The sequence below is a fragment of the Triturus cristatus genome, chromosome 6, assembly GCF_964204655.1.
Source record: "Triturus cristatus chromosome 6, aTriCri1.1, whole genome shotgun sequence".
NCBI lineage: Eukaryota > Metazoa > Chordata > Amphibia > Caudata > Salamandridae > Triturus > Triturus cristatus.
In genome coordinates, this window is record NC_140589.1 from 1,668,050,336 (window position 1) to 1,668,067,166 (window position 16,831).

General features: G+C 43.8%; 1 protein-coding gene across 1 annotated transcript in view; it reads right to left on the minus strand.

Annotated features, from left to right (window-relative positions):
• Positions 1–7,861: 7,861 nt before the first annotated feature.
• Positions 7,862–16,831, minus strand: part of MRPS10 (mitochondrial ribosomal protein S10) — an 82,231-nt gene continuing 73,261 nt past the window's right edge. The window contains exons 5-7 of the mRNA XM_085612836.1: positions 14,752–14,860; positions 8,191–8,280; positions 7,862–8,107 (exon numbers count right to left, since the gene is read on the minus strand). Of these exons, the coding sequence (XP_085468962.1) occupies positions 8,021–8,107; positions 8,191–8,280; positions 14,752–14,860 (286 nt within the window). The 3' untranslated portion in view covers positions 7,862–8,020. The remainder of the gene's footprint in view (positions 8,108–8,190; positions 8,281–14,751; positions 14,861–16,831) is intronic.

A 16,831-nucleotide genomic window follows, 5' to 3' on the forward strand; every position in this document is an offset into this window, starting at 1 on the left:
ATAGGACATTCACAGGTAGGGCACTGGCCTCACCAGTCGCCGCCTCCCTTGCCCCCCAGCTACTATATTGGACCTACTCCTAGTACACTCTTAGTTTAATAATCCATTAGTGTGACTATGTTGCCGTGCCTACTGCAGTCGGAGCTGCACCGTTGCTACGCGCTCTGCTGTTATGCCTGTGTGCATAGAACAGACATGCTAGGGGACGGCATATGTAGTGTGATATGTGTGTCCTCGGATGCGTGTGTGCCAGCAGCTGTCTAGGCTGGTGACTTCAAGTCACAGTCCTCACAGAACCACCAAAAGCGTGAGCCCCCAAACTCCAAGGAGGAGGAGAGCAGTGAACTAGGTGAGTGACCCTGAGGGGTACTCCTCTCAAACTGTGACCCTCTGCACGTCTTAAGCTACCCTGTGTGACCCTTCACACTTGACTTCTCTAGTTCTCTACGTGCCTGTCCCATACCCACTCTGACCCTACATGGTCTCCAGCTTCACCCTGGACTTCTCTACTCTTGTTCTCCATGTGTCTGTCCCATGCCCAGACTACCACACTTCTTGGGCTCCTAAGGCCGCCTCAAGGTGCTAAGGGGTAGATTGGAGAGCTGGAAATAGGAGTTGAGGATGGAGTGTTGTGAGGTATTTTCCTCAGACAATCAGAATCACCAGACCACGAAATCATGTGGACAATCTACCAACTGAAAAGCCAACTGCAACACAACTGTTTGGATGATCGGAATAAAAGCATGCATCATATTTTTATAAAATTAACATACAAATTATGTAGCAGCACCACAAATTAACCAGAGGCAAGAGTCAAATGTTACAATTCATCTATTCAGAGCTGCAGATCCAGGTGCAAGCAGGCCGCCTCGACACAGCCAGGCGACAGGCAGCTCAACTGTCGTTTATCCTTACAAAGGCAAGATATTCCATAAAACCTTAGAGCAACAATCTAAACTTATTGTAGCGAATACATATTGAATAGTGCATAGCTTTTTCTATTTAAACAAACAAAAAAATAAGAATACACAAAAAAAAATCACCAATAGCATTTGGAACGAGAATATCCTTAATAACTCCGCATACACATTTATTTAACTGTACCTGAGAGATACATATTGTGCACGAGAGCTTCCATGGACATGCACTTGCCCTGAATTTGAACCAGCCGCAAACCAGAGTTTAAGGAAGTATTGTCTTGATCATGTCTATTATCGACCTCCTGCGGTTCCAATCGACAACTCTCTCAACATTCAACCAATGCAGACCATTCGGTCTTACAGGGTTGGCACATACCCTGTCCACCACAATAGAGTTGGCAAACTTGTTTCCACCCTCTCTCACATGGCCCGGTTTCTTTACACAGACCACATCTCACGCTTTGAATGTATGCATCTTCCCTCTTTTCCTCATCAAAATTAACTTCTGCTTGGCTTGATAGACCTTGGTCCTGGTAAAGCTATCAGGATCCTGCAGAGATGAACCATGGCCTTGCATGACCCACGGAGGCCGAGGCGACGTTCGCAAAGGTGTCTGCACAGCACACGGGGTTGTACTGGTAAAGGATGAAGTCTTCTACTGAAATGTGACGTATGTTTCATGGATTGTCCTCTAATGGACGTCACTACGCACTGTAGCCCTGGGCACCATGATGCCAGCTGCTGAAACGTATCATCCGTTCTAAGAACTAGGATGGTGACACACATCAGCCAACTGAGCGGAGGGGATGCCCCAGGCTAGGCTGTTGGAAACAGCTGTGAGGCACGCACCGGAGGAACCTTCATGGAAATTAGAGTGCGGCAGGTCGACAAAACAGCGGGACCAGGGTGCGATCCAGCAATGCTCTCCTTTTCATGTAAGGAAGTAAATACAGCTTGTTTGAATTCATCTGTTTGGGAGCGCTTCAGTGCACAGATCTTGAGCACCTATTTGTTTGTCCTACAAAGTGATAGTATTCTTTACATTCTATTTGTTGGATTCTATACCACTACAAATTGCTGCTTGAAGCTATCCTGCATGGTTATGAAGGTATCCCAGTATTTCTTCCAATTAGCTGAACTTAGAATTCGAGTAATTTTGTTCTTAGTATGTAGTCCCACCACCACAATCTTCAAAGCTACCAGGGGAGCAGCCCACAGTTTGGAAGCATTGGCTTAACCCCTTCCATGCTGGACGGATTCCCCTGCTGTGCTGATCTTTTCCTGCGCGGGCGTGGTCATGACGGAACGGTTCCGTCATGAGCACAGCTCAACCGTGGCTCATGACGGAACCGTTCCGTCATGAGCACCGAAGGGGTTAATGCACTTGCAACGTATCTCTGGACAATTGGTGCCTTGAGATTTGGACCAAAGAGGAAGAAGTTTCTGCTATTCCATTCCTTGGGATTTGAGAGGAGGGCTATTTATAAGCGCCATCCTGATTGGCTGGCGGGCGAAGAAATCTTGAAATGTGGAAGAAATTGGAGAACAGATTTAAAGCTGAGTCAGGTTTGGTTGCACCTAGTTACAAGTTTTTCAAAAGGGTTTCAGTCCGGAGAGGACATAGACCTTGACTTACATTTCTGATTGTTGACTCTACTTTTTTCTTTCAAATGACTCTTCTTCATTATATTCTCTGAATGGCTCTTCTCTCTTCACGCAGCCTACTGTACTTCTACAGATTTGTCCATACCTCATATCAAAGATGACAACTTCTCCTTTAAAAGTCACACCCCTGCAATCTAACAATACCTGATATCCATTAGATCATCTATTAATAATGGCAACTACATACATGAATTCACATGCCCTCTCCCAATAAAGATCACACCTAACGCCTATTATTTGAATCTTCTGCATAGAAACTGGAGTAAATGTATGGAATGGTTTCATTAAGAGCACAGTACTAATGACAAAAACCAACAAAAAACACTGATAAAAACACCACTAACCTTGGGTTCCAGAGCAGCATACTCCCTGGTGTAAATCACTTCAACACCTTATCATATCTCTCATAACCTTTGAGGTTGAAGGAGGCTAGACGCTGTTAGTGCAGTCCCCAAGACAGAAGGGTCCGAGCAGGTTGTGCAATAAAATAAATGCCATGTTTTCAATCTCCCAGCCACAATTTGGGGAAATTAATCTGGCTGAGAACACAGAGAATGGATGATTGGATTCTTAAATCCATTAATTCCATCACCCCGTTAGAAGTTAGAGCACAGAACTGAGGGAGTCGCCCGCAGCCCTAGTTGAACCATGAATTAAAGGAGTTGAAGCTGGATTGCAAAAGGTTAGAGAGGATATGGAGAAGAGGCTATGGGGAGGAAGACAAAACAAATGTATAAAGCCAAATTACAGGCTTATTATCGCCCAGTAAAGGTGGTAAAAGCTCATTTCATTTTTTTGCTGGCCAAAATTCTCAATTACTTCAAGCTCACCAGGTAAGTGTTTGATGATTTTAAAACCTTTGTACAGCTATGTGTAAGAAAATGACACCTTCTCAACAGCTCTGCGACAAGATGGCAAATTATTTCCACAAAAAACAGAACTAAACTGGTGGGTAAAGTCTCGTCCGAGGCTAAAGTGTCCAACTCCTTCCAGTGTAGGGAGTACAAATGCTCTTTGGGAACATTTTATTCCTGTGATGGAAAGGGAAGTGGAGGCAGATTTGTAGGTTATATCTTCATGGTTGCCTTTGGATACCGCCCCTATTAAGCAGCTGAAAAGAGTTGCATTGATCGTTGCTCCCGCTCTGGCAGAACTGTGCAATTCGTCACTTACCTCTGGCTGTGTGCCTTATCAATGGAACCAGGAGGCTAAGGTCACTCAACTACTGAAGAAACCCTCACTAGATCCAAATGATCCATCAAAATATAGGCTGCTCTCCCTTTAAACACCTATGCCAAATTTATCAAGATTCCTGTTCACACACAGCTACTCAATTTGTTGGACGCCAACCACTGCTTACACCTGGCTCAATCTGGCTTCTGTAAAGGTTTCAGTACGGAAACATTACTTACGAAAGTGGCTGAGGATGTCAGACAGATCAAAATGGAGTGAGTGCCTTGATTTTACTTGATTTATTTGCGCTTTTTGATACCTCCTCACACTGTGCTGATCAAGCCGATGTTTGGCCTTGGCATAAGAGCGTTATGAATGGTTTACCTCCCTTTTAACAAAATCGATCACAGAGTGTGAAGCTTGTGGACTTTGTGTCATCCCTCAAGCAAATTTCTACAGGAGTACCTCAAGGCTCAGTGTTACGTCGATTCCTTTTCAACCTATACAGAACACCCTTGGCATATCTTATTGGAGCATGGAGGATAACCTTTTATTTATCAAAGCAAATAATATTCAACATAATTTGCTTGATACTAACCCCTCTATGGCTGCCATAAAATTGAGAGATTGTCTATGCAGTAGCTGGTTGGATGGAGTCAAATTCCTTGATATTAAATGGAGGCAAGACAGAGGTGGTGATTTTTGGATTGGAACAATGCTGGCCGGACATTTGGGTCCATTGCCAGTGAGCCATGTCCAAAATCTGTCAGTGATTGCAGACATTGACTTGAGCTTTAAAAGGCTTGTACTTTCCATCTGTGCTATGGGATTTAGACTACTCTATGTCCACATATTTTATCCATCGACTTAAACTCCTGCTGAATGCGGCAGCCTGGCTCATTTTGGGCCTCAAGAGAGATTCGGCCATCTCCAAACATCAGGTGAGCTTGCATTGGCTACCTGTAAGCAAGAGGTGCATGTTTAAAGCACTTTGCTTGTGCCACAAAACCATTTTCTCAAATGGGCTTCATACTTGCATATAATAGATTTTTTCTCTCTATGCTCTTGCCAGGGATCTAAAATCTAAGCATGGAGGCTTCATTGTCTTTTCCGGATTCTGGAAACCAAGGCAAGGAGGGAGATGCTCATCTGTCATCACCCCAAGAATTTGGAATGCTCTCCCTGCTTCTATTAGATTACATCCAAATCTCTTGATATTCCAGAAGCAGTTGAAGACCTATACTTTTCAATTGTGAGAGATGACACGGACTTAAGGTCTGTACTCGAGGTATTCCCCCCCCAGCCCCTACCCTCACTTGAGTGCCGGGTCACTTCCGTTCAAAGTGGCTGCGCGCTGAATACATTTTGTATTGTAAATGCAATACAATACATAACTCTCCTTAGCAGCACTAACACCATAACTCTCAGCAACCTGGCAGTCGACTGTCGTTCATACAGGCTGCATAATAATTCCTGTACACGGCCTGTCACTCTTACACGCCCATAAGACAAAACTACTACAGGTTATGTCCATCACCAAGTACTAAACCAGTCTACAGCAATAAACCACCCATTACCAACATAAAAGGCATGGAATAACTGAAGAGATCTCCCACTTGCCATTGAACAACAGAAGATTTCAATTTAGTTCCCCACTGCAGATCCCATCAAGCTACATACTAGGATTGCTTTTCGACATTTCACAATGACAACAAGATAGTGGATGATATTAAAGTCCATCCCAACAGATCTCTCGAACGTTTCTCCCTCCGACGTATGCCTTCTCAAGACCATAAGCCATCTCAAAAAACCAAGTGCAGTAACCATCTAAGTGGAATGATAATAAGAAATATGATAGCTAGACCTGCAGAGTTGTTCAAAGCTGCCAGCTTACTGAAAGCCATAAACTGTACGCCTTTTTCTCACACCTCTTCATCCATCACACTGCTAAGCACTGCATCCCTAAAGAGGATAACCACATCTCAGGGGACACCACGCAAAACATGGAATCACTTCACACAAAGGATTAAAACAAAGACAACACACTTCCAATCACACACACCATACACTTTGTAGTGTGCTACCCTTATAGACAAGTACTTCAGCAGCCCACAAGGGGTTGTAAGCGCTATACAAATGTAATGCAATACACCACAATATATGTATTACCAGGAACGCCCTGACACACACACACAAGGATTCCTTCCTTGTATATTCAGCATCTTTTCCCAGCTCTGTTAAAGGCAGTTTAAATTATAGTTTTAAAAGAAATAATTGGCGGATGGGGTCGAGAAGTTTGGCAGATATTATTGGCAGTCTCTCACAGTCCTAGAGAAACTTTATAGGGTAAACGTATTATTGGTTTTACTTTCAATACTAGATTTTGTGTGGATATTCACTTCAATGATAAAAGAGTGTGAGGACTCACCACTGCTGTTGCATTAATTTAAATTAGTGCACATTTAGGGAAAAGATTAAACATATGGTGTACCTTATAGAGGAGGGGAAGTGACTCTGAACCAGCATTGTCAAATAATGCGAATTATGAGTCAACACTGAGCTGGTTCTTGTTGATGTAACATTGCATATATTATGAAAATGCTACTAAAAATATATTTTTAAAAAATGTATTGCTTATAAGATACATTGAGGGATTAGGGTAATAATGTTGTAGACATAATCTGAAATTTGTCGTGCGGGAGAGATGGAATGGAGTATGATGGCTCAGAAATTAAGTTTGCCTTAGTCACATGCTAATATAATTTCATATTTTCACATTAGTGACCCGCTAGCACTAGTGGAAATGAAGGGCTGTTTGTACAGAGAACAGTTTGAGCCAGTCATTTGTTGTGCCAGCTCTATGATTCATTATAAATCCTCGCAGTTATGTTAGTCAGTATGTATTAGGCACATCGTATAGTGGGAAGTGGTATCATGGTGGTGTGTCTCAAAATCAGAGCAATGGCAAAAAACTAATTTTCAAAGCAGAGATCTGTGTTACACCCTGCTCCCCCTGAAAATACAGGGCTTTATAATAAAGAAGCTTTGTCATCAAGTATAATAAACATATGTGGACATCTAAGCAAACTAAAGAATGAAAAATGTGTATGATAGCTATCCTTGATGCCAAATTGTATGTGCCAAAGTAGGAGCTGGAAAATACATACAAATCCAAAGCTAGATACACGGTGTTTGATGTCGATGGATTGCTCTGGCGAGCCTTAGCATGTCATATTTTAATATTAAAAAGATAGGTCATTAATATCAATGCAGCGTTTGTATGACTAAAGCAAAGAGGTCAAAAATATAATGTGAATGCAGACAAGGCCACACTTTAACCGACAAGTGATCACTTTGTAGTGGGCATTGATTATATGGCCATGGATGCTGAAGTGTTCCATTGATTACTAGGAGTGATTTTTCCACGGACTGATTCATTATAACACCATTCTTTGCCACCTTTAATTTAGCAATCAGAGGACTGAGAGACGGATGAAATCTATAGCTGTACATCCATCCATCCATCCTTCAGTCCATTTGTCTCCATGTCCTCTGATGCCGGCTTTTATGTGGTCTGCCTTGAGAGAGAGTGTGTATTTTTCCTTTTTGTACTGGTTGTGGGCATGGGTACCCGTATTGCCCTGACATCACCCCAGCAGTCTATCATTCCTAACTCTCACTCAAGCCCCGATTCCTCAAACTCTAACCCGCCCTGCAGCCTTGATGCCGACACGCCTGCCAAAGTCAGCTACTAACGAATACTCTGCTACAGGGATCTCTCCATTCCCAAGGCTTCTTCGCAGCCCCTCCCTCCCCCCTCAGTTCCCTCTTTTCCAGTCTTCGTTCACGTCTAGCACTTTGGGATGGAATTTGAGCAGCATAAAGCACTACTCAAGCAACCAACATAACGTATTTAGGAGTGACTGCATGGCAGGTGGTCTGTGCTGTAAAGGTTCCTCTAGGTCTGTCTATAGGTGTGCGTTTGCTGGTCTATGTATACGGTTGTGTGCAGTTTGCACACTGCATGTATGTCTTTTATAACAATGGGTGTATGGAGATTATCCGTTTACGATTTGTGAATGTATTAAATAAAAATTAAAACGTTTTACCTTTGTCAATGCTTGTTTTTATTTACAGTATGTATATTTTGCCATTAACAAAATCAGGAAGAGACTGGCCGCATTTCTCATTGGTGGATTTTATTCCCCGACTGGCAGTTATGAACACACATTCCTCACAGGGTCAGCCACCTGGGGGGACATTCAACAGGTAGTGGCACTTTCTTCTGTGGGGGGGACAGAGTCCCACACTGGCTTCTTGAGGTGTTCCGGCAGCTTTTCTAATGTGGTCTATAATAAAACACAGTAATTAAGACAACAGCGTTTCCAGAAAAACAAAACCATTTCCCAAATATGTTAAACATTAGGACTACCTTCTTTACTTCCAATGCAACGCCTTCAGGGACGTTTCTTTGCATATATTCTAAGTACACGTCGGCTGTGCTTCCGGTTAAATGCTTCAGCTAAAACAAGGAACAAAAATATATCAGACAACTAGCGCCATAGTGAAACACGTTCTTTAATGCGCCAATCCTTAAACTTTCAAACAGCACAGAACTGACATTCATTCAGTACACAAATTAAAAGTTCGTTTCAGGACAAAGGCCACCAACTTGTCAGGGTTTACTGCACACATGACTGACAGAAATGAGCATAGGTTCAGGCTACAATGGTGGCTCTACTACGTGTAGTGCCACCGACCTTGTGGGAATATGACCCACTGTGCGATAAGCTAAGTAATGGCTTATCATGGCTGTTAAACATAAAAAGTTTGCAATGTCGGAACGAGCTTCTCGTTCCTGAACATTAATGGAGAAGGGTAGCAACTTATTGTATTTATATAGGGCTTGCTACCCCCTAACGAGGCATCGAATCGCTTTTCGGGTAGTAGCAGCACACTACTCCGGAACCCAAAGATTATTAGTGGTGGATAGTATAGTGACATTTGAGTTAATTTCAGCGGTGGACATGTGAGTCTGTTAGTTGGATTGAAAAGGATAATAAGGAGATAGAAGAGGGAAGAGTTAAGTAAGTGTTTATTGGGAGATCATAGTAGTAAGATGAGGTTTGGGATGAGTATAAGGAGAGATGGAGGAGAGAAGAATCTCTAGTAATAGATTAGGGAGATCACAGTAGTAAAATGAGGATTGGGTTGAGTCAAAGGAGGGATAGGTGAGGGAAGAATGTTGAAGGGTTGTTTGGGAGATCATAGGTTTAAAATGTGGTATGAGGTGATCCAAGGAGGGATGAGTCTAGAAAGGGTTATTTTGGAGATCATAGTAGTAGAATGAGGTTTGAGATGAGTCGGAGAGTGGAGGTAGAGGATATATTGAGAGCTATAGGGTAGTGCATTGGAGAGAGTCCTATTTTTATTTTACAGTAGGAGTAAAGTAATAAATATATAGATACATAAGTAGATATTCTACATATTTATATCAAGAAATACACATATCTAGATACATATCATCATTAAATGTTTATATACACAGGGATATGCTGTACATTTGTGTTGGAGTACAGTGGTTATGTAGGAAAGAGCCAACTCTTCAGTACTCTTCTGAAGATGAGAATTTCAAAGAAGCAGAGAACCAGTTACATTTATAATATCCCCTCTATATTATCAACACAACTGCGTGTCACCAAACCTAGATACAAACAGGAAAAATAAGGATTGTTAAACTCTTTTGGCAAGTATTTTAACCAAAACTACTCCTTTGCAAGCTGTTTTATTCAGCACAAGCTAGACAAAGTGTCGGAGTGCTTTAATAAAATAAATAAAGCTTTTGATTCACAAAACTTAGCAGCATATATAAATGGAAACATAAGGGGGCGTTAGTCTATTGCGCCAAGTTTTCTTTTTGCTAATTAGCAGTCTAATACATTTTTTAATTCTGCTCGGCAGATTAGATAGAAATAATTTTGTGAATTTTAATTGGAGGTTTTTACCGTGATGCTGCCATTATTCATCCTGACTGCAATTATATTTATGTTCCTTTGTGTGAGTTATGTGTTGGTGTGATGTTGTTGGGAGGGCCATAGGCCTTTTCATGGATTATGGTCTTGTTGGACTGGGATGGGCCCCCAAAGCACTACCCCCAAAGTGGAGGAAGGCTACCACCACCTTTATCAGGTGTTAAGCAGCACAAGGGTGGTGGTAGCAGCATACCGTGTAGTGATCACTAGTAGTGAACAGGTCCTTTTTACCCTGTGTCACTGGAGTGAGGACAGGCTAACTCACCTTTTTAAAAAGTTCTGTTACTGTGAGCTTAAGTCAACCTTGGCCTACATCTGGTAGATGTGGAGTGCTACGCAGGGGTAGTGACTCAGCGCTGGATGGATGTGAGCCTAGGAAGTGTACAGTACAGGGACAGAGGAGTACCGTGTAGTACATGGGGCGGGGATAGTGTATATGCCTGTGAGGAATAGATTTCATGAAAGATGTGGTGGTGGTGGGGGGGGGGGGGGGGGGGGAAGTGTGTGTGTGTGTAAGTGTGTGTGTGTGCATGTGTGTGTGTAAGTGTGTGCGTGTGTAAATAGCACACCTTGGTACAATACAGAAAAGCTACAGTACTGAGCACTGTGCGCAAGCTTCATGTGTATGCTAAAGGCATGTGTGTTTGTGGTGGCACACAGCATGGAGGCGACAGTACTGGAGACTAAATGTGTTGTGAATGTACACCGAGTGCAAGTGTGCCTACAGTGGTTCATTACATGGAGGTCTCTGGGTTCCATTTTAGGAAGCTCAGGCGTGCCTGGTGAAGAAATGAGGAGAAGAGGAATCCCCATAGACAGATGTGTGTATTGCTGCATTCCTGTGAACTAGGTGGGACACATACTGAAGTGAAAAGAGGAAGATATACCTCCTTTTACACTTCCAAAGGCTGCTCTTTGATTCAGTGAGAGATCACAAGGAAGGTGCCTAGACATCTTCTCAGAAAGGAGATGTAGATAAGGGAAAAATAAAGAGTAGGGCTGGGAGCCTGGGATCAATCTTTTGATGCACATATCTCTGTGAATGACATCCTGTTGTGAACTCTGGTCACTCCCAGGAACGTTGTTGTGGGTCAATTAGCGTCAGTCTTGTCTGCTTTGACAGACATCCTTTCAGGGAGAAAGAAGAAAGGATAAGTGTGCACTACAAAAGAAACAGAACCCAAACATAAAATGTCAAAGATTCTGAGCCAAAATCACATTTTGGTGTCTGGAAATGGGAAGTTCTGCAAATTTTCTACCTGTGACGAGGACTTGGGGCCAAGGCCCGCTAGCTTGACTGCTGGGTGAGGGGACATCATCCAGGGAAACCAAGAACACCTGCCTTGGAGCCTGGAGCACCAGCGCCTGCCTGCTTACCAAGACCAGTGTGTCTTGATAGGAAGAGGAGAGCTTTGGAAGGAGGGAGGTTTAGTGGAAAGTCCTACTATGAGGACTCCCTGTGCGAGGTGTGAGGATTCGGCTGTGAACCGATCGGGTTGGAGCCTGTGTGCAGGATTGTTTTCGCTTACTCCATATGCCAGGAAAAGGCTGTCGTAGACTGAGCCAAGTATCAAGTGATATGTGGAGGGAACCAAGCCAGCACTGCCTCGTATCGGTGAACCCGTATGCCGAAGGGGCCACCGCTGAAGTAATTGTGTGACCAGCATATCAGGACTCGAGAACGCCTTTGACTGGAGTGAAGCTGTGACCAGCACATCCAGCTGCACCATGGGATCTCCCCTGACTGACCCCCAACGAACAGGAGGATGCGGAGGACAACGTCGTTCCTTCCCTGGGCTCCATTTGGGAGCTGAAGAATCGAGTACCCCTCTCCCCGCACACAGGGAAAAGTGACTTGCCACATCTCCACAAACTGAGAGCTGTTCCGATCGCTAAGGAGAGCCAACCACGCCGCTCAGGAGAGTAATTCTGCATCTGCCAGGTCCTGCAGCAAATATTGTGAGAGCTCAACTTCTCCAGAACTTGTGAGTGCCTGCCCTTATGGCACCCACTGCAACGCAGAATGCTTTGTGTGGCAGGAGCAGGTAAGACTTGAACTGGGCCAGTGAGGTCCCAGGGGAATTCACTGCTGAAGGTGCTGCATGGCCCCCTAAAGGGGTTCCGACATATTTTGAATGGATATAATTCAGATAACGCAAAACCTGAGACACCAATAGAAGGAACACTAAGTACCCCACAGTTAATGAGATAACGAAAAATAAATAAACCCTGGTTGAGAATGGGAAGATGGTTACTGAAGCATCCTAGTTATTACCCACCGGGTTGTGGGAAATGAAAGAATTCCTTCTGCTTTAATTACCCTCACACACCCTAGTGGTGTCATGCTTCATTATCGGGTCACCCTGACTCCTAAAGGTCAGTGTGGGCTCAACCGTATTTGAGGGAGATCTTAGAAGATGTGGCCAAAGGGTCTTAAAGATTAAAAATCCTCAGGCAGTTCCCGGTATCCATTTATTCTTGGAACCGACTGGGATATTAAAAATTACAAGCATATAAAGGGTCAATGGGATATTTGTGGTCCTATGACCCTAGTGCCGACATGTTTCAGCCCGACTATTGGCCCAATGTGGGTCCAGGGCTTTCTTCAGGGCAATAAGTATAGAAGTTCCCATATGCCTGATGCATACGTTCCTGTCAAGCTGCAATAGGGCATAGATCTAGTCCTTACGTTCCTTATGTGCCATCACTTTTGGGGTGGTGTTTGGGGTAGTGTTAAGTCACTACGGAGCCATAGTACGGAGAAAGTGCCTCTTTTGCATGATTAGCCCCCCCACTTTTTGCCTGGTTTTGATGTGGATTTCAAATGTAGTGCACAGTTCCCCTGTTCCAGAGCTCCTTCCCTACAAACGCATCCTTAATTGGCACTTCTGCCCTCTGTAAGTCCCTAGTAAATGGTACTCGGAGTACGTAAGGCCTGGGTTCTGAAGAGGGTCCCCTGGGACCCCTCTCCGGGGACCTTTTCAGCTTGCATGTTCCTGTGAGAGAGAACAACAAAGTCACCATGGCACCCTGCATGGGTGCTCTGCTAACTCTATAGATAAGTCACCCCTCTAGCAGGCCTCACAGACCTAAGGCAGTGCGCGCTACACCACAGGTGACGGAATATCTGAATGAGCATTGCCTAATTTTTAAATGCCAGGGAAGCCATAGAGAATACATGGTTCTGGAAATTCAACAACTCGAGTTCCACAGCACTATGATAGCTTCACTGAACCTAGGAGTGTTTGGTACCAAACTACTCCTTACAATATATCCACATGGATGACAGTGTGGGATTTATTGTTCCATGTACTCAGGGGGCACCTCAGAGGTGCCCCTTGAAAGGAAAGCTTACCAACACTTGTGTGGTCTTTGATTGGCTGTAGGCAGCCAGCCACCACCAGACATGTTTCTGGACACCTGGGAAGAGAGCCCCTGCTCTCTTTGAGCAGAAACAATGCACATCCTGTGCAGAGGTCTCCTGCCACTCCCCCAGGATGGGCCAGTGCTCGAAGAGGGGAGCTTCAAAGGCCTGCCGCTTTTTTAATGCAACCCCAAGCCTCTGCTGCCAGCAGCAGATGGTAGCCCCTGGTTTACACCCCCAATTTAGGCAGGGAAACCAGCATGAAAAATTCAAAAGAATAGGTGGTGTGTCCAACTCTGCCAACCCAAACTCTAAAGTTGGGGAGCAGAGGTGAAGCACAACTTTCAGTCTGCGCCAGCTTGAAGATGGCGAGACCCCTATAATCAGGGCTAGGTCTATGCCCCCTTCCCACAGGAGAGTGGCATAACAGAGGGTGTGGTACCCCAGGTCAGGTGCCCATTGGGCCTACCTGCAACTCCCTTAAAAATGCCTCATAACTTTAGTATTGAGATGGCTCCCCCAGACCTAGAAGCTAGATCTGAGACGACCTAAGAAGAAAGAAGTTGACCCCGCAGAGAAGACTGAAGACTACGACTGCCTTTGCCCCAGCCCTACCGGCCTGTCTCGTGCTACTGCGATCCTATGACCGGTCTTGCAGGCAGCGACCTCTGAAACCCCTGGGAAGAATTTTGCCATTTTAAAAGACTCCAATATCCCGTGGACATCGGACCTGTCCTGATGAAACCTTCTCCAAGGACTCAGGATCCAGGCGGATCTGCATCTTCTGTCCACTCTGCACCCGACGACCACAGCCCAAGTCAGAGTGGCTCACCTGTGCAGTGAAGCTTCCCCAGTGATCCTAACCTCGTGTCCAGTGTTGGCTGATCTCCCTTGCCCTCCACGACAGCACCTGAAGTGTGAATCCAGAGGCGATCGGCTCCGGTAAGGAGTGTCCGATGTCAAAAGGCACCCCCTGGCACCCAAAGCTCCTGGGCCTTGGTGAGCTGAACAGATGATGCCCATGCGACCCCCTACACCCTAATATTGGTCTGGATCTTCTTCTTGAGAAGTGTGTCCATTATTTATCACAGTTGTGCAATAAATGTGTTACACTCCTCTGTGTTAGGCCTACGACTGCTTGCCCACACTACTACTAATAGAGCACTTTGGGTTTCACATTGAGCCCTGTACATTTTTGGGGAACCCCTGGACTCTGTGCACGGTATTACCACCTAGTGTCAATATCAAATACAGAGCCAGTTTACTACACGTATCCACTCTGGCACCTAGGAATATTCTAAAGGTGAGAATTATGCAGGTAGGTAGAGTACCCAGCAGAATCAGTGCTACCAAAGGCAAGTAACTTGTTCGTCTCACACTTTAAGAGTTTTACTTTAAAACTGATGCTGGGTAGAAGCAATGGATCAGAGTGGCAAGACCAATGAAAATAATAAAGCTAGCCCAAGAACATAAAATCGAGACTGCATTTTTGATTAAAGCTCAAGAAGGCAATTGCAACAATTTGGGCATAGTGATTAGTGAAACATACCTAATTTGTAAACGAAAAGTAGTGAACAGTGGAACCCCAAATACTCACCTCTATGCATCGATAATGGGTCCTCATTTCATACTGAACTCTGTGTTTCTTAAAAATGTGTATTGATTTTAAAAGAGTTAGTCGTTCAATCTTCCGTGGTGGTTCATACCTTCAAAAACAATGTTTGAAATATTTACTCATGGTTATGGAGTGTTCGCTCACAAATGATATTTGAAGATTTATTATTGAGTTGTACTCTCCTCATGACATAAATAGTTTATTTTGTCCTTTTATCAATAACAAGCTTGCAGGAAGTTGTATTAAAAATCTCAACACAGACTAGTAGTAAAGGTAGATTTGGAATCTGGGCAATTGCAAAGTGGCAATACAGAGATTTTTTTTTTTTTGTAAACAAATGTTTGGATCCTCTGCTACTTATGATCCAAATAAAGAAGGCACTTTTAAATCCTGGCCACAACATTTGACAATCAGAACGACTTTAGGGCAGTGTTTAGTATTTTTAGAAAAAGCATAGTATACATCAACATTCTTGGACTCAAATATGCTCACAGTAAAGGTAAATAAAAGGCTTGTGTTTTACCTATGTCTAACCGATGGATACACAGTAGAGCACATTAAGTCACAAATTATTCTCGATTCCAAAGTGGTTGCACATCAGATGGCCGCTTGCATACATCAAGGATGAGGCACTTCTCAAAGTACCACATAGTAATGAGAGTTTCACTGCATTTGACTTTTCTCAAATTGGGCTGCTTTATGAGCAAACACGAGAACGTTCAACTTTATCCAAACTAGAGTTCTTGACGACCAGGCAGCACAAGCTGTAAGGTTGCGGAAGACATATTATGAACCTTCAGTGAGCTTACAGCCCGTACACTGCTTACTATTGGTTAGCTTTATTGTTACTCTCATTTGCTCGCTTCATGTTCGTTGCTTTGCCTTTTTCTTGCGATCTCCCATGGAGCATACCTATTTGCAATGCTTTAAATTGGCTGACTTGTACCCTTTCACCGTTCACTTTCTGCTTTTTCATTCAGCACCATTTGAGAGTTTGTGTTTTCTAGCTCTCTCCCTCCCGTTATGCTTTCCTCCTACCTCCCAAATACATCCTCCCACTCTATGTTGCTCCCCATTGCTTACATCTGGTCTGTAAAAGCACAGCAACTCATATTTTGGTTGGGGCTGGCCGAAGAGCAGATTTAAGGTTTTTGTTGTAACTACTACAATCCACATATAGCAGGAATAACACAGGCTTTGTGATACGAAGGCTTATGACACTGGGGGAGGGGCCATTTGCTGCACTCCGTTTGAGGCGGAAGGTGTACCTAGCATGACACATCTCCTAGGGGCCCATAATTCTACTCCCCGAGCTACTGCAGAGGACCAAATGACTGAATCCTGTGGAATGTAAATTAGGCCTTGGCAAGCATTTCTCTTTACATTCCTACACCTCCACGTTCTTTTTACATTCTGTTCAGAGTTTCCTGAATGAAACATATTTTGAAAAGTATTTTAAAAATAAAAGAACCGACTTGGAAAGACTGCAAACAATTCATCCAATGTTCAGTTTTGAGATACCATACGAAAAGTCTTGTTTTTTCCTCGGGTATTTTTATTTTTGGTTTTTAAACATTACTTTACAGACAAACATTGGTATATCCAACAGTCAGCACTCACATTAAAACGTGAGATCTTTTGGCTCTGCCAATAACGGTTTTTATAGGTCAATGGCTAGCATGAATAATTTTGTCAGACAGGGCCGTCTTTTGCGCTGGTGGCACCCAGTGCGACAATGTTTGTTGGTGTCCCCCACGGACTCCCTCACTACCACCCTTTAACAGTGCCCCCTCAAGTATACATAACCGCTCTCTCCAAGATGTATTTAGTTATATAGTGCGACCTATACCGGCGTAGGGTGTCAGAGCACTTTACGTCACACACACATTATACAGAGACAATTAATCAGATGTGTAAATCAGTGTATAGGAAATGTTACATAAGCCAGAAGACTGCAAGGTGAGTCACATGTCATCCATACTGGTAGACAGTATAGTTTAAGAGTGCTTGGTCTGGAGAAGCACAGACTCAGAATTTACAACATAACCCCATAGTTGGGGGT